The sequence below is a fragment of the Pleurodeles waltl genome, chromosome 4_1 (assembly GCF_031143425.1).
Source record: "Pleurodeles waltl isolate 20211129_DDA chromosome 4_1, aPleWal1.hap1.20221129, whole genome shotgun sequence".
Classification (NCBI taxonomy): domain Eukaryota; kingdom Metazoa; phylum Chordata; class Amphibia; order Caudata; family Salamandridae; genus Pleurodeles; species Pleurodeles waltl.
In genome coordinates this window covers 32,875,995-32,903,722 of record NC_090442.1, presented here as the reverse complement: position 1 = coordinate 32,903,722, position 27,728 = coordinate 32,875,995, and the positions used below count along the sequence as shown (strand labels likewise).

Sequence of the window (27,728 nt, the reverse complement as noted above, 5' to 3'; positions counted from 1 at the left end):
TCTTGTTCTATCGTCTTAATAGGTGACACCCTAAATTTGGTTGTTTTTAGAATTTACTTTCTCTTTATTTCTCCTGAGTCTCGTGCTATTAATTGTAACCTTTGTATAGGACGGGATCAAACGTTATACAGGCTTCTGTCTCTTCCTGCTGTGCCCTTATTCGTATCAGACTCATCATCCCAATCCTCAACTGCTGCCTCGGCTCCTGTTTCCCTTCTTGTTTCTTCTAAATATCTATCTTATTGTGACCTTTCTACATCTTCTTCCTTCTCTCTTTCCTCCAACATCCACTCTCCTGCTGCCTCACTCAATGTATTCGCAGATGTATCTCCTAATCTGCCCTGTAGTCCATTGCCTTCGAAGAGGGTCAACATTCTCAAATCTGTCTGCCCGTTCTCCAAGGCGGTGCACCCTAGGTATTGCTCCTCCCTTGCGTCTCTGTTCATGCTCTCCCGAGGAGCTGTCGGGACTAGGCTAGGCGTTCTCTCCGCCTCCTTCACCTCTGTCTCACCTTCCTCTGATTCGACCTGTACTGAATCTTGATATCCGGCCGCTGGCCAAATAGGGTAGAGACCATACGGTGGGGGTCCCTCTGGAGCCCCTTCCGTGGATATTTCGCTTCTGATATTTAGATTTAATGTAAGTCAATGTATGTTCAACTATGTCCTCATCAAATATCCCTTCCTTAGGCCATGGCTGAGCATGGTCTTTGGTATCTCTATACCATTGCTTACAATATTTCTGTATTTTCTTCTTGGCAGACAAAAATGTTTTTATCATATGTTCCAGGGGAGCATCCATGATTTTCCCCAGGACATACGCTTCCTATATGTCGGTGTACTCTTTATTACCACCCACTCCTTATGTTCTTTCTTTCCCCTTTATGTGTTCTTTTGTCAATCTCGCTAACCTATAGCACTTCTTCTATCTCAATGTCAAGTGTGGGAGCATTTATAGGGGACGAAATAGATTGTTACATAACACAATATAGGTTAAATTATGAATGAGAATTTGCCACTATGATTATGAAACATCATATTCTTTTTATCATCCTTATTACACATTCTTAACATCACATATTTTAGTCATTATTATTACACTTTTCAAATTTTCAACAAAAGGTCTGACTGTGCTCCGGGTAAAGTCAATGGACACCGACCACTTGCTCGTCACTTTGCCCCCTGTCAGACTTTACACATTACCTGATTCACTCCACTCTCTACTCTCACCCTCCGGACCTAACGGGGATACCTAATGGACGCTAACTGTCCCTTCCAGGAACTATTCCCTAGGTTATCCACTATCATACACCTACGTCATCCAGGAGCTATTCTCCTAGGTTATCCGCTAAAACACCTAGGGGGTCATTACAACCCTGGCGGACGGTGTTAAAGCGGCGGTAAGACCGCCAACAGGCTGGCGGTCTTTTTTTGGGAATTATGACCATGGCGGTTACCGCCATGGTCATCCGCCACTTCTCCGTTCCGCCCGCCAGGACAGAGACGACCGCTGGGCTGAAGACCTGGGTCTCCAGCCCGGTGGCCGAGACAATACCACAGCGGGTATTGTGACCCGGCTTATCGGCATGGATTTCCAGCGGTAGGAACCGCCAGGAAATCCATGGCGGTAAGCACTATCAGTGCCAGGGAATTCTTTCCCTGGCACTGATAGGGGTCTCCCCCACCCCCCACCACCCCTGCCACCCCCCAAGGGTGGCAGGACCCCTCTCCCCACCCCGACCCCGACATTACCTTACACATACACACCCGACACGCACGCAGGCACCACCAACACACATACACACACACACATCGACACACATGCCAACATCCACACACACTCAGACACGCACACATTCCCAAAACACGCAACACCCCGCAAGCATACACGCACTTACACACCCCCTCTACATACACCCACGCACACCTCCATGCACGCACACATCACACAACACCCCCCCACCCCCTCCCCTAACGGATGATCGACTTACCTGTTCCGTCGATCCTCCGGGAGGGGACGGGAGCCATGGGGGCAGCTCGGCCGACACCACACCGCCAACAGAACACCACCGCGCAGAATCACAGGACGTGATTCGCTGGGCGGTGTTCTGTTGGTGTGGCGGTGGAGCAACCTCCACTTCACCGCCGCCCGTCACTATGGCTAAAAACGATGTTGAGCTGCCAAGAGTCATAATATGCTGAGCGGAAAACCGCCATCACTGGTGGTCTTCAGCACAGCGGTCCCTCTGCGGTCTTGTGAAAAGACCCCCGAGGTTGTAATGACCCCCCTAGTGTGTCTTCCAGGAGCTATTCTCCTAGGTTATCCACTGATACACATGGGGGGTCATTACGACCCCGACAGTCGGTGGAATAGTGGAGGTATTACCGCCAATAGGGTGGCAGTACCTACCTCCACTATTATGACATTGGCGTTTTGGCCAAAGCCAAACCGCCAAGTCAACATTCTGACCGCCACGGCGGTAATGACTGCCGGGCTGTAGACCTCAGTCTCTAGCCAGGCAGCCGTCTCTAGGCTGCCCATGGCATTACGAACCTGCCCACCGCCATGGTTTCTGTGGTTTCTGTACCGCCACGGAAACCATGGCGGTAGGCACTATCAGTGCCAGGGAATTCCTTCCCTGGCACTGATAGGGGTCTCCCCCGCCCTCTCCCCCTCCCCAGAGTCCTCTCCCACCCTCCCCCTCCCTCCCCCGACCCCCCGCAGATATCCACACATTCACGCACATACATCCACACACATGCACACACGCATACACACATTCACCCACGCATTCCTACATTCACACACACTCACAGCAACACTCACGTACATACATCCAGGCACACTCACACAACACAACATACACGTACACTCACACCTATTTATGCACACACGCATTACACACGCATTCACACATTCACACACACCCCCACACATGCAAACAACACCCCCTACACCCCTCTCCTGTCGGAGAGCCCGACTTACCTGCTTGCAGGGGGCCCTCCGGCAGGAGACGGGACGCGCCGCTGCTGCCAGCAGCAACGTCCGCCAGCAAAGCACCACCAGGCCGTATCATGGAAAATTATACGGTAGGCGGTGTTCTGCTGGCGTGGCGCGGCTGCTGGCAGTAGCGCCACCTTACTGCCGTCCGCCGCCATGACCGTAGCCGGAATTCCGCCAGCCTTCTGTGTCGGTGGACTCTGCCTCCTGGGTTCTGTGGGATGCAGCTCCCTCCATCGCCTGTGCCTCTGCTCCTCTACCAGATGATGCTAATGCATATAAGGACAAGATGACAAAACAACAAGGGGGGGGAGAGACAAAGGATACACTTGATCAATGGCTGCATCAACACCACTGTTGGTGTACACAGCACCATCACACACAGGGAACAGGCCTACGCACTATGCAATGCACTACCAGTAACAATGCTAGTCACCAGGGCATGGGGAGGGACACATACCGCCAACTGCAGCATACCTGGGACCCACACAGCCCTGCCCAATAGTGGATGCATACAAGCTAGGTAGGAGGAATATCACATCAGAACCCTGCCCAACATGGGACCTACTCTGCAATGTCAGGCCTGGCCTAGGGGCACCCATAGACACACATCCACCACCCGGATACTACCCCACCATGCGTAAGTACTAATGATGGGCACTATACTCACCCCCTTGTGGCTGCTGTGATGCCCTCAAGTGCCCATCCAGCTCTGGATAGGCCACTGCCAGTATGCGGGCCATCAGGGGGGGTCAGGGTTCGACGGGCACCCATTCCTCTTTGGGAAGCCATCCCCAGCTGGGCCTCCACCGTCTTACGTGCCCAGCGTCTCGGGTCCTCCCACCGTTTCCGACTGTGGGTGCTCCGCCTGCCATAGACCCCCAGGGTCCACACGTCCTTGGCGATGGCACGCCATATACCCTTCTTTTGATGGGCGCTGACCTGCAGAGAGATACACACAGAGAAAGGTATTAGTCAGACCGTCCTGCCTGTTACACTCATGGCCCACCATACCCCTTCCCACCCCCATTTGCACAGACATGGCCCAGCACACAAGCTGCACGCCGCCCAGGGGACATCCACCAAACCCCCCCACACGAGGCCTTCACACACACCACTCCATGCATTCATGCCCCATGCATCGTGCTCACAGTGTACTCACCTGTTGGTCTGGAGGCCCATACAGCAGTCCGTATAGGGGTAGGACCCCATCCACTAGTCGCTCCAACTCTGCCAAGGTGAAGGCAGGGGCCCTTTTCCCAGTCACACGGGCCATGGTAGGTTCCAGACACAGGTCACAGCAGCACATGCAGTGTAGGTCCTCTCCTGTTGAAGGTCAGGTAGCAAGTGAATGAACAGATAGAAAATGGCAGTGACGTTTGCGGCGGTGCATACCGTCACCGCCGGCGTGCATCACAATTGGCCACTGTACCCCATAGGGCCGAATATTATCAAATGAGGCGATGCACGGCGGTTCCCGACCGCCTCCCGCAACGGCGCACAACGTCAGCGGAATTACCTCACTTCCACCTGTCCATCCACACATGACAGGCGGATGCCATTTCATGGAGGGGGCAGGCTCTGGATTATAACTGCGTCACAGTTCACAATTGTACATACAGGACAAATGCCACTTATACATTTCAAATTAACATCATGCATTGTACTGTTGTGGCAACAATGTACAGTTTATGACCGGCTCCTCACTCTTTTGCCCCATAGATTGCTACCGCTGCGGATGAATAGGAGATGGAGACATACCCCTGTATACAGACCCCTGGTAGACTTGGCAACAATGGAGGACACGCACATCATCCTCACCTACAGACTTGACAGGGCCACAATCATGGAGCAGTGTACCCAACTGAAGCCTGACCTGATATCTGCTATCCGTCACCCCACTGGGATCCCCCTTCTTGTGCAAGTGCTATCAGTGCTCCATTTCCTGGCAACTGGCTCCTTCCAAGTGACAGTGGGCTTGGCAGCAGGAATGTCACAGCCAGTGTTCTCAATAGTGCTGATCAGAGTGTTGTCTGCCCTGATTAAACACATGTGCAGCTACATTGTTTTCCCCCAGGTGGAGGATTTGGCTGACTTCTGTGCAATGGGACATATCCCCAACATCATTGGGGCGATTAATGGAACACATATTGCATTTGTCCCCCCTCTACAAAACGAACAGGTGTTCAGAAATCGAAAGAGTTTTCACTCAATGGATGTTCAGATGGTGTGCCTGGCGGACCAGTACACCCCCCACGTCAATGCTGGGTCTATGCATGATGCCTTTATCCTGAAGAATAGCAGCATTCCAAATGTGATGGGCCAACTACAGAGGCACCGGGTGAGGCTAATAAGTGAGCCCTGGTTCCCACCCAGTGGATGTTGGTGTATGGGTATGGTGTGGGCCATAAGGGATAGTGTGTGGCTAAATGTTGTCCCTCAATATTTGCAGGTGACTCTGGTTACCCCAGCCTATCATGGCTACTGACCCCTGTGAGGAATCCCAGGACAAGGGCAGAGGAACATTACAATAAGGCACATGGGCGAACAAGAAGGATAACTGAACGTACCTTTGGCCTCCTGAAGGCCAGATTTCGGTGCCTCCATCTAACAGGATCCCTGTGCTACTCACCCAAGAAGGTCTGCCAGAGAATCGTGGTATGTTGCATGTTGCATAACCTTGCCTTGAGACACCATGTGCCTTTTCTGCAGGAGGAGGAGGCTGGAGATGGAGATTCACATTGCCACTGGCAGGCTGTGATTTCACACTTCTATGTCCACTCACTGTACCCTTTGGCAAATCGTTTTGCAGATGTTGGTGCCCCACTATCGCTCCTGGTGTGTTCACTGCAGCTAACTACAGGTCTATCCTATGTGCACATTACTGTACAGTTGATTTGCAATGTTTGAACCTTGTTAAAAGAATACATACTTAAATCATTTCACATACTCCATACTTGTATTTTTTCAAAGTGTGTTTATTGCAATGTTAAGAAGAAAAGGGGGAAGTGCAATGGGCCAGGGTGATGATGGAGGAAAGTCCAGGGTATTGTTCGAGTCTATTTGTAGCAAAAGTGCATTGTTCAAGGGGGCATAGGAAGGGGAGCAATGGCAGTTCAAGGTGGACAGGGTGACGGAGTGGGACAGAAGGGTGAGAATCAGGAGAGTCTTATTTCCTGGCAGGGGTCTTGGCAATAGTCTCTGGCTTCTGCCTGGATCGCAGGGAATGTTTGCAGGGTGGTTCTCCTTCTGCAGGGGGAGGGGTGCTGGTGGCCTGTTGGTCCTCTGGCAGGCCCTCCTGTCCACTATCGGCAGCAGAAGCGGAGGGCAGTTCAGTTGACTGGCTAGTGGCAGGGGCCCGCTGTTGTAAGACTGCCTCCCTCATAGTGTTGGCCATGTCTGCCAGCACACCTGCAATGGAGACCAGGGTGGTGTTGATGGCCTTCAATTCCTCCCTGATCCCCTGGTACTGTCCCTCCTGCAGCCTCCTGTTCTCCTGCACGTTGTCCAGGATCTGGCCCAGCGTATCCTGGGAATGTTAGTATGCTCCCAGGATCTTGGTGAGTGCCAGAGCTGCTGTCATCACTGTGGGCCTCATCTGTGTGGGGACTGGAAATTGCTGGCACCTCTTCTCCGCTGACATTGGCTCGGATACCTGTGGGGATGTAAATGCAGTGTTATTGTTTCTGTGTGTGACATATTGTGCATGGATGGCTTTCCCTCTTTGGTTGTATGTGCCCTGGCTGCTCTAACATGTGGGAGTTGTATGTGGTGGGCTAGCTGATTCTCTCTAGTGTGCATGCTTTAGTGATAGGTGTCCATGCAGGTCTGTGAGTGGTGTCCATGCATTGGTATGGCATGCAGGGCTTGGCATTGGGATGAGTGAGATGTGATGGTGGGGTGTGTGGGAAGTGGTGGAGTGATGGGAGTGAGGGTGAGGGTAGGGGTATGTGATGGCATGAAGGTAGGGGGTGAAAGTAGTAAAGAGTTGACTTACCAGAGTCCAGTCCTCCTCTAACTCCTGCCAGGCCCTCAGCATGCATGATTGCCAAGACTTGCTCCTCCCATGTTGTTAGTTGTGGGGGAGGAGGTGGGGGCCCACCGCCAGTCCTCTGTATAGCAAGCTGGTGTCTTGCTGCAATGGAACGTACCTTCCCCCGTAGGTCGTTCCACCTCTTCCTGATGTCATCCCTTGTTCTGGGGTGCTGTCCCACGGCGTTGACCCTGTCCACGATCCTCCACCATAGCTCAATCTTCCTAGCAATGGATATCTGCTGCACCTGTACTCCAAATAGCTGTGGCTCTACCCGGATGATTTCCTCCAGCATGCCCCTTAGCTCCTCCTGAGAGAATCTGGGGTGTCGTTGTGGTGCCATGGGTGTTGTGTAAGTAGTGTTGGTGAGGGTGTGTAGGGTGATGTTTTGGGGTCTGTGTTGTGTAGGAGGCTGGCCTGGCTTATAGGTGGTACCTGATGGTACTTACACCTTGTGCCATGTCCAGTTATCCCTTATTAGTAGATTAGTAGTGTTCTAGCAGCTTAGGCTGATAGAAGTAGCATTATCAGAGCAGCTTAGGGTGAACTAGGAGACATGCAAAGCTCCTACTATACCACTTATATCATATGGCGCTATATCATAAGAATCACAATACTCAGAGTTACTAAAAATAAAGGTACTTTATTTTAGTGACCATGTGCCAAAAATATCTCAGAGGATATACTCTCTTAGGAGGTAAGTAAAATACACAAAATATACACACAAACCAAAATCAGGTAAGCAAACAGAAAAGGAGTGCAAACACTGTAGAATATAAGAGGATGCAGTAGGCCTAGGGGCAACACAAACCATGTACTAAGAAAGTGGAATGTGAAATACCTAGGGACCCCAGGCCTGATGTAGTGTGTAGAGGGTCACTGGGAATGTAAGAAAACACTAAGGGTGTCCAAGATACCCCACCCCAAGACCCTGAAAAGTAGGAGTAAAGTTACCCTACTTCCCCAGAAACACACTAAAGTTGTGATAGGAAATTCTGCAAAGACAACAACTGACTGCAAAACACTGAAGACGGATTCCTGGACCTGAGGACCTGTAAAGGAAGGGGACCAAGTCCAAGAGTCACGAAAGTGTCCGGGGGGGCAGGAGCACACTAAATCCCGGATGAAGGTGCAAAATGGCTGTCTCCGGGTGGAAGAAGCTGAAGATTCTGCAACAACGGAAGATGCCAGGAACTTCTCCTTTGCACAGAAGATGTGCCATGGTGTGCTGGAGGATGCAGAGTTGTTTCCACGCAGAAAGACAGCAAACAAGCCATGCTAGCTGCAAAGGTCGTGGTTGAAGAAAATGGGTGCTGCTGGGGCCCAGGAAGGACCAGGAGGTCGCTCCTTGGAGGAGGAGACAGAGGGGGCGCTCAGCAACACAGAAAGCCCACGCAGAAGCAGGCAGCACCCGGAGAAGCACTTGAACAGGGGTTTAAGAAATCTCAGCACGGCGGTCGTCTCAACACTACAAAGGAGGGTCCCACGAAGCCGGTGGTCAACTCAGCGAGTTGAGCAATGCAGGACAGAGTGCTGGGGACCTGGGCTGTGCTGTGCATGAAGCATTCCTTGCAAAAATGCACAGAAGCCGTATCAGCTGCAGATCACTCAGCACACAGGATTACTGTCTGGCATGGGGAGGCAAGGACTTACCTCCACCAAATTTGGACAGATGGACCACTGGACTGCCGGGGTAACTTGGATACAGCTCCTGTGTTCCAGGGACTACACTTGTGAAGATGAGAGGTGTAGGAGGCTGGCCTGGCTTGTAGTAGGTACCAGAGGTACTTACACCTTGTGCCAGGTCCGGTTATCCCTTATTAGTGTAGAAGAGGTGTTTCTAGCAGTTTAGGCTGATAGAAGGTAACTATGGCAAAGCAGCTTAGGCTGAACTAGGAGACATGTAAAGCTCCTACTATACCACTGGTGTCATATGCACAATATCATAAGAAAACACAATACACAGATATACTAAAAATAAAGGTACTTTATTTTTATGACAATATGCCAAAAGTATCTCAGTGAGTACCCTCAGTATGAGGATGAGAAATATACACAAGATATATGTACACAATACCAAAAATATGCAGTAATAGCAAAAGGAAGTAATGCAAGCAGTGTAAAGTTACAATAGATTGCAATAGGAGCACATAGGTATAGGGGCAACACAAACCATATACTCCAAAAGTGGAATGCGAACCACGAATGGACCCCAAACCTATGTGAGCTTGTAGAGGGTTGCTGGGACTGTAAGAAAACAGTGAGGGTTAGAAAAATAGCCCTGCCCAAGACCCTGTAAGGTAGGTGTAAAGTGCACCTACAACCCCCAGAGAGCACAGAAGTCGTGATAGGGGGATTCTGCAACGAAAACCAACACCAGCAAAGCAACAACAGTAGATTTCGGGACCTGAGTACCTATAAGAGAAGGGGACCAAGTCCAAGAGTCGCGACAGTGTCGAGAGTGGGCAGATGCCCAGGAAATGCCAGCTGAGGGTGCAAGGAAGCTGCTACCGGATGGAAGAAGCTTTGGGTTCTGCAAGAACGAAGAGGACTAGGAACTTCCCCTTTGGAGGATGGATGTCCCACGTCGTGAAGAAGCTTGCAGAGTTGTTCCCACGCAGAAAGACCGCAAACAAGCCTTGCTAGCTGCAAGGGTCGCGGTTAGGGTTTTTGGATGCTGCTGTGCCCCAGGAGGGACCAGGATGTCGCCACTTGGATGAGGAGACCACGCTCGTCGTGCTGAGAGGTGACCCAGAGGACCAGTGATGCAGTCTTTTGTTGCCTGCGGTTGCAGGTGGAAGATTCCATCGACCCAAAGGAGATTTCTTCAGAGATCCTGGTGCAAGAAGGAGGCAGGCTACCCCCAGAGCATGCACCACCAGGAAACAGTCGAGAAAGCCGGCAGGATGAAGCGATACAAGGTTGCAGTAGTCGTCTTTGCTACTTTGTTGCGGTTTTGCAGGCGTCCTGAGCAGTCAGCGGTCGATCCTTTGGCAGAAGGTGAAGAGGGAGATGCAGAGGAACTCTGGTGAGCTCTTGCATTCGGTATCTCAAGAATTCCCCAAAGAAGAGACCCTAAATAGCCAGAAAAGGAGGTTTGGCTACCTAGGAAGGAGGATAGGCTAGTAAGAAAAGTAAGAGCCTATCAGAAGGAGTCTCTGACGTCACCTGCTGGCCCTGGCCACTCAGAGCAGTCCAGTGTGCCAGCACACCTCTGAATCCAAGATGGCAGAGGTCTGGGGCATGCTGGAGGAGCTCTGGGCACCTCCCCTGGGAGGTGCAGGTCAGGGGAGTGGTCACTCCCCTTTCCTTTGTCGAGTTTCGCGCCAGAGCAGGGCTGGGGGATCCCTGAACCGGTGTAGACTGGCCTATGCAGAGATGGACACCATCTGTGCCCATCAAAGCATTTCCAGAGGCTGGGGGAGGCTACTCCTCCCCAGCCCTGACACCTATTTCCAAAGGGAGAGGGTGTAAAACCCTCTCTCTGAGGAAGTCCTTTGTTTTGCCTTCCTGGGCCAGCCCTGGCTGGACCCCAGGAGGGCAGAAACCTGTCTGAGGGGTTGGCAGCAGCAGCTGCAGTGAAACCCCGGGAAAGGCAGTTTGGCAGTACCCGGGTTCTGTGCTAGAGACCCGGGGGATCATGGAATTGTCTCATCAGTGGCAGAATGGCATTGGGGTGACAATTCCATGATCTTAGAAATGTTACATGGCCATGTTCGGAGTTACCATTGTGACGCTATACATAGGTAGTGACCTATGTATAGTGCACATGTGAAATGGTGTCCCCGCACTCACAAAGTCCGGGGAATTTGCCCTGAACGATGTGGGGGCACCTTGGCTAGTGCCAGGGTGCCCACACACTAAGTAACTTTGAACCCAACCTTCACCAGGTGAAGGTTAGACGTATAGGTGACTTATAAGTTACTTAAGTGCAGTGGTAAATGGCTGTGAAATAACGTGGACGTTATTTCACTCAGGCTGCACTGGCAGGCTTGTGTAAGAATAGTCAGCCACTATGGGTGGCAAAAGAAATGCTGCAGCCCATAGGGATCTCCTGGAACCCCAATACCCTGGGTACCTTAGTACCATATACTAGGGAATTATAAGGGTGTTCCAGTATGCCAATGTGAATTGGTGAAATTAGTCACTAGCCTGTTAGTGACAATTTGGAAAGCAGAGAGAGCATAACCACTGAGGTTCTGGTTAGCAGAGCCTCAGTGAGATAGTTAGTCATTACACAGGGAACACATACAGGACACACTTATGAGCACTGGGGCCCTGGCTGGCAGGGTCCCAGTGACACATACACTAAAACAACATATATACAGTGAAATATGGGGGTAACTTGCCAGGCAAGATGGTACTTTCCTACAAGAGGGGACCCAGAGGACCGGTGATGCAGACGTTTGGTGCCTGCGTTAGCAGAGCGAAGATTCTGTCGACCCACTGGAGATTTCTTCTTGGCTTCCAGTGCAGTGTGAAGGCAGACAGCCCTCAGAGCATGCACCACCAGGAAACAGTTGAGAAAGCCAGCAGGATGAGGCGCTACAATGTTGCTGGTAGTCTTTTTGCTACTTTGTTGCAGTTATGCAGGCGTCCTGGAGCAGTCAGTGGTCAATCCTTGGCAGAAGTCAGAGAGGGAGATGCAGAGGAACTCTGGTGAGCTCTTGCATTCGTTATCTGACGAGAAACCCACATGAGAGACTCGAAATAGCCCTCAGAGGAGGATTGGCCACCTAACCAGGTAAGCACCTATCAGGAGGGGTCTCTGATGTCACCTGCTGGCACTGGCCACTCAGATGTCTCCATTGTGCCCTCACACCTCTGCATTCAAGATGGCAGAGGTCTGGGACACACTAGGGGAGCTATGAGCACCACCCCTGGGTGGTGATGGAAAGGGGAGTGGTCACTCCCCTTTCCTTTGTCCAATTTCACGCCAGAGCAGGGGCTGGGGGATCCCTGAACCGGTGTAGACTGGTTTATGCAAGGAGGGCACCATCTGTGCCCTTCAAAGCATTCCCAGAGGCCAGGAGAGGCTACTCCTCTCAGGCCCTTAACACCTATTTCCAAAGGGAGAGGTTGTAACACCCTCTCTCAGAGGAAATACTTTGTTCTGTCTTCCTGGGACTGGGCTGCCCAGACCCCAGGAGGGCAGACGCCTGTCTGTGGGTTGGCAGCAGCGGTAGCTGCAGTGAAAACCACAGAGAGCTAGTTTGGCAGTACCCTGGGACCATGCTGGAGCCCAGGAGATGCATGGGATTGGCACCCCAATACCAGATTTGGCATGTGGGGACAATTCCATGATCTTAGACATGTTACATGGCCATATTCGGAGTTACCATTGTGAAGCTACATATAGGTATTGATCCATGTGTAGTGCACGCGTGCAATGGTTTCCCCGCACTCACAAAGTCCAGGGAAATTGCCTTGAACTATGTGGGGGCACCTTGGCTAGTGCCAGGGTGCCCTCACACTTAGTAACTTTGCACCTAACCTTCACTACGTGAGGGTTAGACATATAGGTGACTTATAAGTTACTTAAGTGCAGTGAAAAATGGCTGTGAAATAACGTGGATGTTATTTCACTCAACACAACCCTTCCTACATGTTGTGAGGTGCGTGGGTGGTGTATAGGTGATGGTGGTGTGTGGCTCTGGTCTTGTCTGTGGTCGTGGTGTCTATCTTGTCGCAATTGTTTGTAATGGTAAAGGGTTGTGGGTACTGTGGGTGTGTATTTTATAGTGGTGTGTGTGTGGATGTGGTGTGTGTATGGGTGTCAAGTGTGTGTAGCTTGAATTGTCCAATGTTGTGCTGCTTGGTATGTGTGTGTGTATTTTGAGCGTGGCGGTATGTACCGCCAATGGTTTACCGCCATTGAATGTCCGCTGTGGTGATTCGTGGGTCATAATGTGATGGGCGTTGTTCTTTTGGCGTAACGGTGTGGGTTTTGATACCGCCGGTTTATCACTGACCTTTGGTGTGGTGGACTTGTGTGTGTGGCTAAATAGTGACGTATTGGTGTGTGTGTGTGTCATGATATACGGATATCTGCCACTGCAGCGGTATGTTGTCAGTAGTCAGCGTAGCGGTAAGTGGGATTTACCGCCATTGCCATAATATGGGCAATAGTGTGTCTTCCAGCCTGGCCGGGATATCACATGTCATTTCTACATCAACATTATATTATTTAAAAAACACACAAATCCTGCATGCACTTACTTCCACATACTACAATTACAACAGAATTATGCACTTTTAACTATCAGAGTTCGAAGCCCAACCCCTCCTACTTTTTAGGTAAGCAGGCTCTGGAATTTCATCCGTCCGCTTGAACAGACAGGTGTAATTCTCACCTGGTTTGACGCAATGTTCTATTGAAGCGTCACCGGCGGTGCTTCCTTCAGCTGCATCCAGGGACTTGAGGAAGTAGCGGGCTCCTGGCTGCCATTCGCCAAAATGTAGTTGAGTTTTTGTCAGAAATAAAGAAGTGACACAATTCTAATAATAATTGAGTATATTTATAAGTAAATAAAATATGGCCGGGAGTACAGCACAGTTGTGTAACTGAAGCCACACTCAACTCAGCTCTTACAATCAGCGATTTTTATGCTCTTGGTGGGCACCTAAGTTCCACCTCCTTCATTACATTTACAATTAACAAAGACTATAATTCTTTAAACGCTATCTGACTACCTGTTACTAAAATTCAGCAATAACAGATATAATACATATATATCTTCCTACATACACAGTGACCTTCGATCCTACCCTTTGAACTCTATCAATATGTCCTCCCTACACGTCTACCAACTTTGAAGTTTTACAGTCTGTCTGCCACTCCCTGCCAACCTTGAAACACAAACATCTAGTGCAGTGTCTCCCTTTCAGCCTGTCATGATGTATCCCTTCTCCTAACCCTGGTATCAGAAAGTGGCTCAGACTCTGCTTTGTGTATGAGTCCTTCTAAATTATCTATGGCATGCGAAGTCGGACTGTGACTGCTTTTACCCTGCACCTGGCCTCTCTCCTCATTCTCCTTTCTGTCCCTGCATCCCTACGTGATCATTGTATTCAAACCGAGGCTTGTACTTTTCATGTATCATGTACACTTCTGCACATCTGTTTTCTACGTCGTGTGTTGATCAGAGTAGGCCTTCTGTCATTTTCTTGAGGCCTATTACAAGTGTCCTAATACTCTGCTAATTTCTGTGCCGATTTATCAAACTGTGCCACAGTTATCAGCAGATCGAACTGGACTAAAAAATAAATTCCAGTTTTATGCCAGATTTTGTTTAGATTTGTCAAATTGTGCCTAGGTTAGAAGCAAATCAGGTACATTTTTTGGGGGGAAAAAAATAAGAAAATTAGGTGTAACCTAACGTCTCGGTACTAAACAGCAAAAATTGCAATTTTCTTTTACAGTTGCTGTCTTATCGTTTTTTTAGCAATTTTACCTGATTTTTCTCTCCCACTAAGCGGAAATTATGTTCAATGCGAACAAAATGTAATAAAGATGGTGGTGAAAAAAAAAACTGCAAACGTTCCATCAATCAGTCAGATTACACATGTAATTATTCTGGGGGTGTGACAAAGTGTATGCTACTGCCAGCTATTCTTTAGTCTTTATCGCATATGGGGAAGTTTGTACTGTTGTTGGCCATGCTGTATGGTAATTACATTTGGTTAACACCTTTCCACTACGTAGCAGGCAAAACGCAGATTGAAATGTGGGTGGATTGAGTGCAGGGTGCACGCCTCCTATGTACAGAAAGAACAGGTAGAGCCAAGTGCCTATGCATACCCCATAGACACACACGTTTCACATGGGCATCAATAGTGCTATTTCCTTGGCAAAGACTGGAAGAGTGAGAGAATTCCCAACTTGCCAGCGCTTCCCAGAAGGATGGGGCAGAGAGCATCACATCTGAAGTTGACAAGGGGTCAAAGAGAGGCGCTACCGGCTGGAGCAGAGGTAGTCTAGTGTCTGACCTTCGGACGACAAAAGCAAAAAGAACAGATGATGGAAGGAATACGGAACAAATCAAACATTCACTCCCTCATAGGCATCTACATGTGAACCTCCTCTGTTTGTAGCTCATAAGCATCTACCTGTGCGCCTCCTCTGTTTATACCTCAGAAACACCTACCTCTGCACCGTCTCTCTATGTACTTGATAGGCACCTACCTGTGTGTCTCCTCTGTTTGTAGCTCATAAGCCCCTACATGTGCACCTCCTGTTTCTACCTCACATGCACCTACCTATGCACCTTCTATGTTTGTAACTCATACACGTCTACCTGTACGCCTCCTCTGTTTGTACCTCATGAACACCTACCTGTGCGCCTCCTCTGTTTGTACCTCATTCGCACCTACCTCTGCACCTCTTTTGTTCCTCCTAAGCACCTACCGGTGCACCTTCTCTGTTTGTACCTCATAGACAAATACCTATGTGCCTCCTCTGTTTGTACCTCACAGGCGAGCTTCCAAAAATAAGCTTGTAATCCCTATGCTGACATCCGTGGCCTCTTAACTTCGAGGCCATTATCTGACTTCTGCTGAACGCTGCAGAGTGAGTGTCCAGACGTAAGGGAGCTGAAGGAAAGGAAATTAGGTAAACTTGAATATAAGAAATATGGAAAGGTAGAAATGCAGCCTCACCGGTGGATAACTCACACCGATCTGCCCAATGCCCATCCAGTCACAACAAAGGAGCATCCTAGGTCCCAAACTTACAACATTAAGTCAGATACCATGTGAAGGCAGAAAAAGAGGAAAAAGGTTAATATGCACACATCCGTTGCGGGGATATATCCGGTGAATTATTAGTTGTGATGGATTCTCTTAATGACTGATATTGTTGAATAATAAATTATATGAATGAATGTTTGTTTGCCTTATTTGTGCAGATAATGTAAAGGTCGGGCGTTACAATCAACCCCTCATTCCGTTTTACAAAAAGGCCCTGGAAGGAGCTGCATCTTTTTAAGTTGTCTTTCAGGGCCAGAATCAGGCACTATAAGCTCTGCTAGTTTGAGGGAGATGGGCAGGTGTTATGGCAATAGGTAGCCCACCTCAACTCGCAATAATGCTCCAATCTTTCAGGTTAGAAAAAAACAGTAATGCTTGAACCAGGAGAGCTTTTGAAAGTGTCAAAGGTGACTTGATGAACAGTAAGGTGAAGACAGGAGTTGGCATTTGAGCTGATCCAATGTGAACAGGGAAGCATTTATTTGAAGTGTGTGAATTGAGGTATTTTTGTTATATACTTCCTGAAGAGTTACCTTTGTTATATATTGCCTGAAGAGTTATTAAATAACAGCAGCCCATCCTGATCCCTCTGTTTTTCCGCAATCAATTCTTTAAATTAAATCTAATCCATGTGCATATACCTAAAGCTGCGCCAGTACCACATAGGTGCTCCATGAGCGTCCTTCCTTTACTAAGTTACTCTGGGAACACTGGTAAATCACCTCCTTTTCAGAGGTTAATACCATGTGAGATGTAGCACACAGGCGCTCCGTGAGCGTCCTTCCTTTACTAAGTTACTCTGTGAACGCTGGTAAATCACCCCCTTTTCGGAAGTTAATACGTTGTGACATAGGCACTCCGTGAGCGTCCTTCCTTTTCTTAGTTACTCTGTGAACGCTGGTAAATCACCTCCTTTTCCGAAGTTAATACGATGTGACATGTTCAACAACACTTTTAGTTAAATATCCGTGTATGGTGAAGTATTCCTTGCTAAGTTTCAAAGACGGTAAAGTAGAGATGTAATTTACAACCAGTTCAATATTGTGTATTCACATTTCCATTTAGTAATTTTTAATATCTTCACATCCAACAGAAAATAAGCCTTGAATGCATGACATTATTATGAATAAAGAAGATAAAACTGCAGATCTGCAAAGAACAGTCACCAACAATGAGCTCCGGTATTCAGGAAAACATCAATACAGACAGCAACTGAGAAACTTGCACATAAACTGATCCTGGAAGAAGCATTTAAGGGCAATTCAGGGGATATAAGAGTTTGAGCTGTGCACCTCAACACCACAAGACGAAGAAATGACTGCTTGAAAATGAAGGCAGCAACAACAACAACCTACCTCTTGTATAAACACGTGTCCAACACCAGCTTTGGTCATGTCATCAGTATGATGTTACAGCAGTGCTTTGTTTTCTAAAGTGAGAACAGACCATCATTCAATGCTCTGCGTGTATTCTAAACTCTTCCTGGCCAAATCACAGCAACCAGAGAAAAGCCCAACAGAGTGGAGCCAAACAACGGAGGGGTAGAAGAGAAGAGGAGTTTTGCTGTCTACAATACAACAGACTGTTCCAATTTGCACCGGCCAGAAGGGAGATTAATCTTTACCCGCAAGCGTGCATAGCCATAATCCAATCTAAAGTCACAACCACCTACAATATATTTTATATATATTATGAGTGTGGCATGTATTTAATGGCTATTGAACGTTAGTTTTAATTCAGAAATCAAACGTGCAAGTGCTTTATCAGCCTAATGGCTCATTAGGAAGCACAGACTTGGGCTGTAGACAAATATATAACCGACCACAGACGCTAACCAAGAAAAACAAATCATAGACATTTAGTGAGAGTTTTAGTTTCTCATCTCAATTAAAGCACCATCAGAAAACTCACACAGAAAAAAAAAACATTCAAGTCCAGTGATTGTGTGAAGAGCATCACTCAAATACCAGACTTACAGAGACATCAGCAAACACACAGAGGGGAAAAACCATACAAGTGCAGTGAATGCGTGAAGAGCTTTAGTCAATCATCACACCTCCAAAGACATCATCAAACACACACAGGGGAAAATCCATACCATTGCACCGAATGTGAAAGTAGTTTTAGTGATTCTTCACAACTCAGGATTCATCAGCAAACACACACAGGGGAAAAACCATTCAAGTGCAGTGAATGTGCAAAGTGCTTTAGTATGTCATCACACCTACGAAGACACCAGCAAGCACACACAGGGGAAAAACCATTCAAGTGCAGTGAATGTGCAAAGTGCTTTAGTATGTCATCACAATTACAAAGACATCAGCGAACACACACAGGGGAGAAACCATTCAAGTGCAGTGAATGTGCAAAGTGCTTTAGTATGTCATCACAATTACAAAGACATCAGCAAACACACACAGGGGAATCACAATTACAAAAACATCGGCGAACACACACAGGGGAGAAACCATTCAAGTGCAGTGAATGTGCAAAGTGCTTTAGTATGTCATCACAATTACAAAGACATCAGCGAACAGACACAGGGGAGAAACCATTCAAGTGCAGTGAATGTGGCAGCGCTTTTATTTACTCTTCATCATTAAGGATTCATCAGCGAACACACACTGGGGAAAAACCATTCAAGTGCAATGAATGTCTGAAGAGCTTTAGTCACTTATCAAACCTAAAAAGACATCAGCAAACACACACTGGGGAAAAGCCCTTCAAGTGCAATGAATGTGGCAGAGCTTTTAGTTGTGCTTCATCTTTAGTGATTCATCAGCGAACACACATAGGGGAAAAAACATTCAAGTGCAGTGAATGTGTGAAGAGCTTTAGTCAGTTATCAGACCTAAAAAGACATCAGCGCACACACACAGGGGAAAAGCCATTCAAGTGCAGTGAATGTGGCAGCGCTTTTATTTACTCTTCATCGTTCAGGATTCATCAGCGAACACACACTGGGGAAAAACCATTCAAGTGCAATGAATGTCTGAAGAGCTTTAGTCACTTATCAAACCTAAAAAGACATCAGCGAACACACACAGGGGAGAAACCATTCAAGTGCAGTGAATGTGGCAGCGCTTTTATTTACTCTTCATCATTAAGGAATCATCAACGAACACACACAGTGGAAAAGCCATTCAAATGCAGTGAATGTGGCAGCACTTTTAGTTATGCTTCATCATTAGGGACTCATCAGCGAACACACACAGGGGAAATACCATTCAAGTGCAGTGAATGTGGGAAGAGCTTTAGTAAGGTATCACACCTACATAGACATCAGCGCACACACACGGGGGAAAATCCTTAAAATTGTAGTGAATCCGGCAGTAGTTTTAGTGACTCTTCAGCATTAAGGAATCATCAGCGAATGCACACAGGAGAAAAAACATTGAAGTGCAGTGAATTGTATGAACAGTGCTGGCGGTATCCATGGCACCCTATTTTTACATTTCCGCTGGGCCAGTGGACAAGCCACATTGACATTGAAGCCGGCTCGTAATAGAGCTGGCGGCAATGTTGAAGTACAGTGGGTGCAGCAGCACCTGTTGCGCATTACACTGCCCGTATTTCAGGCAGTGAAATGCGCGATGGGGCTGTGCCTGGGGGCCCCTGCACTGCCCATGCCAAGTGCATGGGCAGTGCAGGGGCCCCCAGGGGCACCCTAAGTCCCCTTTACCGCCAGCCTTTTCATGGCGGTGTTTACCGCCATGGACAGGCTGGCGGTTGGGGATTCATAATCCCCAGGGCAGAGCTGCTTATAGCGCTGCCCTGGTGTAGGAGACTGGCCTGGCTTATAGTGGGTACCTTGTGGTACTTACACCTTGTGCCAGGTCCAGTTATCCCTTATTAGTAAAATAGAGGTGTTTCTAGCAGCTTAGGCTGATAGAGGTAGCTATAGCAGAGCAGCTTAGGCTGAACTAGGAGACATGCAAAGCTCCTACTATACCACTTATATCATATAGCACTATTTCACAAGAAAACACAATACTCAGAGTTACTAAAAATAAAGGTACTTTATTTTAGTGACAATATGCCAAAAGTATCTCAGAGGATATACACCCTTAGGAGGTAAGTAATATACACAAATTATAATCACACAAACCAAAATCAGGTAAGTAACAGTTAGAAAAGTAGTGCAAACAATGTAGAATCACAATAGGATGCAATAGGTAGAAATAGGCCTAGGGGCAACACAAACCATATACTCCAAAAGTGGAATGCGAACCACAAATGGACCCCAGGCCTAGTGTAGGTTGTAGAGGGTCGCTGAGACTGTTAGAAAACACTAAGGGTGTCCAAGATACCCCACCCCAAGACCCTGAAAAGTAGGAGTAAAGTTACCCTACTACCCCAGGGAGACAGTAAAGTCGAGATAGGGGATTCTGCAAGAACAACAACCACCAGCAAAACACTGAAGACAGATTCCTGGACCTGGGGACCTGTAAAGGAAGGGGACCAAGTCCAAGAGTCACACAAGTGTCAGGGGGGGCAGGAGCCCACTAAACCCCAGATGAAGGTGCAAAGGGGCTGCCTCCGGGTGGAAGAAGCTGAAGATTCTTCAACGAGGGAAGGTGCCAAGAACTTCTCCTTTGGTCAGAAGATGTCCCACGGCGTGCTGGAGGATGCAGATTTGTTTCCACGCAGAAAGACTGCAAACAAGCCTTGCTAGCTGCAAGTGTCGCAGTTGAGGATTTTGGGTGCTGTTGGGGACCAGGAAGGACCAGGATGTTGCCCCTTTGAGGAGGAGATGGAGGGGGCGCTCAGCAACTCAAAGAGCCCTGGCAGAAGCAGGCAGCACCCGCAGAAGTACCGGAACAAGCACTTAGAAGATCTGAGGACAGCGGTCAACTCAGAATCACAAAGGAAGGTCCCACGACGTCGGAGTCCAACTCAGCAAGTTGGGCAATGCAGGACAGAGTGCTGGGGACACAGGCTAGGCTGTGCACAAAGGAATCCTTGGAAAAGTGCACAGAAGCCGGGGCAGCTGCAGATCAGGCAGTACACAGGATTACTGTCTGGCGTGGGGAGGCAAGGACTTACCGCCACCAAATTTGGACAGAAGGGCCACTGGACTGTGGGAGACACTTGGACCCAGCTCCTGTGTTCCAGGGACCACACTTGTCAGGATGAGAGGGGACCCAGAGGACCAGTGATGCAGAAATTTGGTGCCTGCGTTAGCAGGGGGAAGACTCCGTCAACCCACAGGAGATTTCTTCTTGGCTTCCAGTGCAGGGTGAAGGCAGACAGCCCTCAGAACATGCACCACCAGGAACCAGTCGAGAAAGCCGGCAGGATTAGGCACTACAATGTTGCTGGTAGTCGTCTTGCTACTTTGTTGCGGTTTTGCAGGCGTCCTGGAGCAGTCGGTGGTCGATCCTTGGCAGAAGTTGAAGAGGTAAGTGCAGAGGAACTCTGGTAAGCTCTTGCATTCGTTATCTGAGGAATAGCCCAGAGGAGAGACCCTAAATTTCCATAAAAAAGGAGGTTTGGCTACTGAAAGAGGTAAGCACCTATCAGGAGGGGCCTCTGATGTCACCTGCTGGCACTGGCCACTCAGAGGTGTCCATTGTGTCCAAACACCTCTGAATCCAAGATGGCAGAGGTCTGGGACACACTGGAGGAGCCCTGGGCACCCACCCTGGGAGGTACTGGTCAGGGGAGTGGTCACTCCCCTTTCCTTTGTCCAGTTTTGCGCCAGATCAGGGCTGGGGGATCCCTGAACCGGTGAAGACTGGCTTATGCAGAGATGGGCACCATCTGTGCCCATCAAAGCATTTCCAGAGGCTGAGGGAGGCTACTCCTCCCCAGCCCTTCACACCTATTTCCAAAGGGAGAGGGTGTAACACCCTCTCTCAGAGGAAATCCTTTGTTCTGCCTTCCTGGGACCAGGCTGCCCAGGCCCCAGGGGGGCAGAAACCTGTCTGATGGGTTGGCAGCTGCAGTGGAGAACCCGGAAAGGCAGTTTCATGATCCTAGACATGTTACATGCCCATGTTCGGAGTTACTATAGTGACGCTACATATAGGTATTGACCTATATGTAGTGCACAAGTGTAATGGTGTCCCCACACTCACAAATTCCAGGGAATTTGCCCTGAACAATGTGGGGGCACCTTGGCTAGTGTCAGGGTGCCCACACACTAAGTAACTTTGCACCTAACCTTCACCAAGTGAGGGTTAGACATAAAGGTGACTTATAAGTTACTTAAGTGCAGTGTAAAATGGCTGTGAAATAACGTGGACGTTATTTCCCTCAGGCTGCAGCGGCAGTCCTGTGTACGAATTGTCTGAGCTCCCTATGGGTGGCAAAAGAAATGCTGCAGCCCATAGGGATCTTCTGGAACCCCAATACACTGGGTACCTAGGTACCATATACTAGGGAATTATAAGGGTGTTTCAGTGTGCCAATGAGAATTGGTAAAATTAGTCACTAGCCTGCATTGACAATTTTAAAAGCAGAGAGAGCATAAACACTGAGGTTCTGGTTAGCAGAGCCTCAGTGATAGTTAGGCACCACACAGGGAACACATATAGGCCACAAACTTATGAGCACTGGGGTCCTGGCTAGCTAGCCTGGCTGGGGATTATGACCGCTCGGCAGAAGCCTGACGGTACAATGGAAGGGCCGGCATTATGGCCATGGCTAATGCACCACAGTCATAATACACTGGCGGAACACCGCCAGCCTGTTGGCGGTATTACCGCCAGTGTTCCTGCCGGCCGCCAGGGTCGTCATGACCCCTGACGCCTGCCTGCCACTGCTGATCCCGCTGACGCCGCTTCCTCCTCACCAGCGCTGACCTCTGCATCTCGGAGGTACCGCCCTCCGCTCGCTGCTCTCTACCTGCTGCTGCTGTCCACTCTCCTCACCTTCTCTCCGCCGCCGCTGCCCCGGTCACTTTCCTTCCTGGTTTCCCGCCGCTGACCCGCAGTCCCGCCTCTCCCCCCTGCCCATTGGCCACCCAGCCTCCCGCCTCCCAGCTGACCCTCCCTCCCGGCTCCTTACTTAAGGGAACCGCGGCGGGCTGGTCAGTGTGACCCCCTGTGCCCCCACAGGCGGTCGCTCCTCTCTCACTGCTGCTGCCTGACGCCTGCCTGCCACTGCTGATCCCGCTGACGCTGCTTCCTCCTCACCAGCGCTGACCTCTGCATCTCGGAGGTACCGCCCTCCGCTCGCTGCTCTCTACCTGCTGCTGCTGTCCACTCTCCTCGCCTTCTCTCCGCCGCCGCTGCCCCAGTCACTCTCCTTCCTGGTTTCCCGCCGCTGACCCCGCAGTCCCGCCTCTCCCCCCTGCCCATTGGCCACCCAGCCTCCCGCCTCCCAGCTGACCCTCCCTCCCGGCTCCTTACTTATGACGCCCACCCAGCGACCGCGCAGCGGACGCGCGCAGCGGGAGCACCGATTGAGCGCCAAAGGTGTGCCAAAGGTAAGCCCGTCTGCGCCCGTCCGCGCCTGGACCACGCCCAGCGCCAGAACCCCTGGCCCCCGCGTCCGCCAACCCCCCCGCAGGACCTACGATGCCGCCACACTCATCGCACTCAACACCGCCCGAGCCCCCAGGTGCTACCGAGCATCCCCGCGACGCACCCATGGACCCTTCGCCTGCCGATCCTGCAACTTCTCCTGCCTCCGAACCGGCACCGCACCCATCAAGACGGGCAACAGCAACCACCTCAAGTGCATCCTGATCAACACCCGCTCTGTCCACAGACACGCCGTGGAACTCTGGAACTTCCTCGACACCACATCTCCAGACGTCGCCTTCCTCACGGAAACCTGGATGAACGCCTCCTCAGCCCCCGACATCGCCATAGCCATCCCGGACGGCTACAAGATCATCAGGAAAGATCGCGTCAACCAGACCGGAGGGGGCATCGCCATTGTTCACAAAAGCACCATTCGCATCTCGACTGACTCCATCGACGCTTTCAACGCCGCCGAATACCTGCACTTCCAGATCCACACCGACCCCAAGACCACCCTCAGAGGCACCCTCATCTACAGACCCCCGGGACCACGGGCACAGTTCTGCGAAGACATCACGGACTTCATCAGCCCCCACGCCCTCCCCTCCGCCGACTACATCCTCCTCTGGGACCTCAACTTCCACCTGGAGAACAACAACGACCGCAACACCACCGCCCTGCTGGACAACCTCGCCAACCTCGGACTAAAGCAACTGGTCAACACCCCCACCCACTACGCCGGCCACACGCTCGACCCCCTCTTCTCATCCAGCAAACACGTCACCTTCAGCCACTCCACCGGACTTCACTGGACTGACCACAGCTGCGTCCACTTCAGCTTCAAAAAGAACACGGTCCACCACCACCCGAAGCAGGTTCCCCACAGAAACTGGAGCAAGATCACCGTCGACCAGCTCGCCACCTCCCTCAGCCAGAACTCACCTGTCAGGACAACGGACCCTAACACAGCAGCCCTCGACCTCACGCAGTGGCTGACCTCCTGTGCCGACGACCTCGCCCCACTGAAGAACCCACTCACCAGGCCCAGAAGCAAGAAGGCCCCCTGGTTCACCGACGAACTCAAAAACTCCAAGAAGGCCTGCCGCACCCTCGAGAAGGCCTGGCTCCTTGACAAGACCGCCGACAACATGACCGCCCTCAAACTCGCCACCCGCAGACATCATCAGCTCATCCGCACAACCAAGAAGAAATCTCTGAAGGAACGACTGGACAAGAACGCCCATGACAGCAAGGAGCTCTTCAACATCGTCAAGGAGTTCTCCAACCCCAGCACCGGCAACAACGACATCACTCCCTCACAGGACCTCTGCGACTCCCTCGCCTCGTACTTCCACTGCAAGATCGCCAACATCCACAACAGCTTCGGCGTTCCACCCCGCACCCATCGGTCGAACCCACGCACCTCGCCGCCATCCTCCAGATATGGACCGAGGTGACCCCCGAAGACACAACACGCATGATGAACACCATCCACTCCGGATCGCCGACAGACCCGTGCCCCCACCATGTCTTCAACAAGGCCGCCTCTACCATCGCACCCCACCTCCGAGACATCATCAACACCTCCTTCGACACAGCCACCTTCCCGAAGAGCTGGAAGCACGCCGAGCTCAGCGCACTGCTGAAGAAACCAACAGCGGACCCGACCGACCTCAAGAACTTCCGCCCCATCTCGCTCCTTCCCTTCCCTGCCAAAGTCATCGAGAAGGTCGTCAACAAGCAACTGGCCGCCTTCCTCGAGACGAACGGATCCCTCGACCCATCGCAGTCCGGATTCAGAGCCAACCACAGCACCGAGACTGCCCTCATCGCAGCCACCGACGACATCCGAGCCCTGCTCGACAACGGTGAAACAGCGGCACTCATCCTCCTAGACCTCTCCGCAGCATTTGACACTGTCTGCCACCGCACCCTAGTCCAACGCCTCAACGACACCGGCATCCAAGGGAAGGCCCTGGAATGGATCATCTCATACCTCTCCGGCAGAACACAGAGAGTACGCCTCCCTCCATTCCTCTCGGAGGCCACCGAAGTCATCTGCGGCGTCCCGCAAGGATCATCGCTCAGCCCCACTCTCTTCAACATCTACATGAAACCCCTCGCTGCCATCGCACGCCAACACAACCTCAACATCATCTCTTACGCCGATGACACCCAGCTGATCCTCTCCCTCACCAGAGACCCCGACACCGCCAAAACCAGCCTACACGAAGGGATGAAAGACGTCGCCAAATGGATGGACATCAGCCGCCTGAAATTGAACACGGACAAGACAGAAGTTCTCATCCTGGGACCGTCGCCCTCCGCATGGGACGACTCTTGGTGGCCCCCGGCCCTAGGCACCGCTCCCAAGCCAACGGACCACGCACGCAACTTGGGCGTCATCCTGGACTCCTCCCTCTCGATGACCAGACAAGTCAACGCCGTCTCCTCAGCTTGCTTCCACAACCTCTGCATGCTCCGTAAGATCTTCCGATGGATCCCGACCGAGACCAGGAAGACGGTCACCCAGGCCCTCGTCACCAGCAGACTAGACTACGGAAACACCCTCTACGCCGGTACAACAGCCAAGCTTCAGAAAAGACTTCAGCGTATCCAGAACGCCTCCGCCCGACTCGTCCTGGACATCCCCCGACGCAGCCACATCTCAAGCCACCTGAGAGACCTGCACTGGCTCCCTGTCAACAAGAGGATCACGTTCAGACTCCTCACCCACGCACACAAATCCCTCCACGACCTGGGCCCAAGGTACCTCAACGACCGCCTGACCTTCTACTCGCCCACCCGCCAGCTACGTTCCGCGAACCTCGCCGTCGTCCCTCGCATCAAAAGAGCCACCGCCGGAGGAAGATCCTTCTCCTACCTGGCGGCTAAGACATGGAACTCCCTGCCCGCCCACCTACGGCTGACCCAGGACCACCTCGCCTTCAGGAAACAGCTCAAGACCTGGCTGTTCGAGCAGTAGCAGACCCCCTCCCCCAAGCGCCTTGAGACCCTTCCGGGTGAGCAGTGCGCAATATAAATTCCTTGATTGATTGATTGATTGATTAGTCACTTATCAGGCCTACAAAAGCATCAACGAATACACACCAGGGAAAAACATAAAGGTGCAGTAAATGTGTGAATAGGATCAGTTGATTATCAAAACTCCGAAGACATCAGCAAACACACGGGATAAACAATACTATTACGATCAATGTGGAAGTAGGATTAGGAACGTGCCAACATTAAGGATTCATCAGCAAACATTCACAGGGGAACAGCCTTTCAATTGCCCCAAATGTGTGAAGAGCTTTAGTTTACCTGGCCTACAAATATATCAAGGAACACACACATAGCGGAAAAGCCATTTAAGTGCAGTGAATGTGTGAGGAGCTTTAGTCAAATGCAATGAATGTGAAAATTGTTTTAGTGACTTTTCAACATTAAGGATTCATCAGTGGACACACACTGAGGAAAAGCCTTTCTGGTGCAGTGAATGTGTGGATAGCTTTTGTCAGTTATTAAACTTATTGGTACATCAGCAAACACACACAGAAGAAAAACAAAAACATTGCAATGAATGTCAGAACTGCTTTTGTCAATTATCAGCTCTCTAGAAGTCATGAGCAAACACACAGTGGGAAGACCTAGAAGTGCACTGAAATTGTGAAGAGCTTTTGTCAATTTTCGATTGCACACAGTCCTCAGCGAACACACACTTTCATTTCACTCACATGGAACAAATCCTAGAGGTGCAGCGAGTCTGGAAAGAACTTAAGAAGATTAACAATAATATTGAACCATCTGAGGACATAGACATGAGCAAAAAGGTGCAGTTATTTTAACATGAAGGAATTACAGAGAAAGATAAAATGTCAATGATGTGGGACATTCAAATACCAGATCATAGAAGACCCGTCTAGTCAGAAAACAAAAAAACACAAATCTCGATACCTGTAGAATTATAGAACGTGGCTATTCTCAGTGATTGTTCACTTTTGCACACATAACAAAACAACATGACATACCAGGAAGCACATTGGGAGACTAGCACATTGTTGACTAAAATTAAAGAAACATTGTTGGTTTTTATTCAGTTGCAAAGAAAAACATCCAAGCACACCTGTTCCTGCTACCTGTAAAGGCAGCACTCTGAACAATACTGGGCCTAAGAAGGGTATTTTCAGCTAACTTGAGGGGTTAGTGATAAAACCCATAAACCCAACACACCTCAACTGAGTCCCAGCAAGAAGAACTAGTTTAACAAGCACACGCTGGTGAATGTTCACAGTTGATCGTGGTGTTTGGTCATTTTCATACAACATTGATGATTCACTGGCAGTAGCCGGAGAACAGTTTCCAAAAGCACAAGACATAAAAGCAGCAGAATGTGAGCTGTAACTCTCAGGATTAATGCTTGCAGTGCACGATACTTACCACCCAATCTCTGACATGGAAGAAGCAATGCTAAT

The 27,728-nt window shown here is 50.0% G+C and overlaps 1 protein-coding gene across 1 annotated transcript in view; it reads left to right on the top strand.

Annotated features, from left to right (window-relative positions):
- Window positions 1-19,286, top strand: part of LOC138286958 (uncharacterized) — an 878,316-nt gene extending 859,030 nt beyond the window's left edge. The window contains 1 exon segment of the mRNA XM_069227330.1: window positions 18,014-19,286. Coding sequence (XP_069083431.1) covers window positions 18,014-19,286 — 1,273 coding nt within the window.
- Window positions 19,287-27,728: the final 8,442 nt, after the last annotated feature.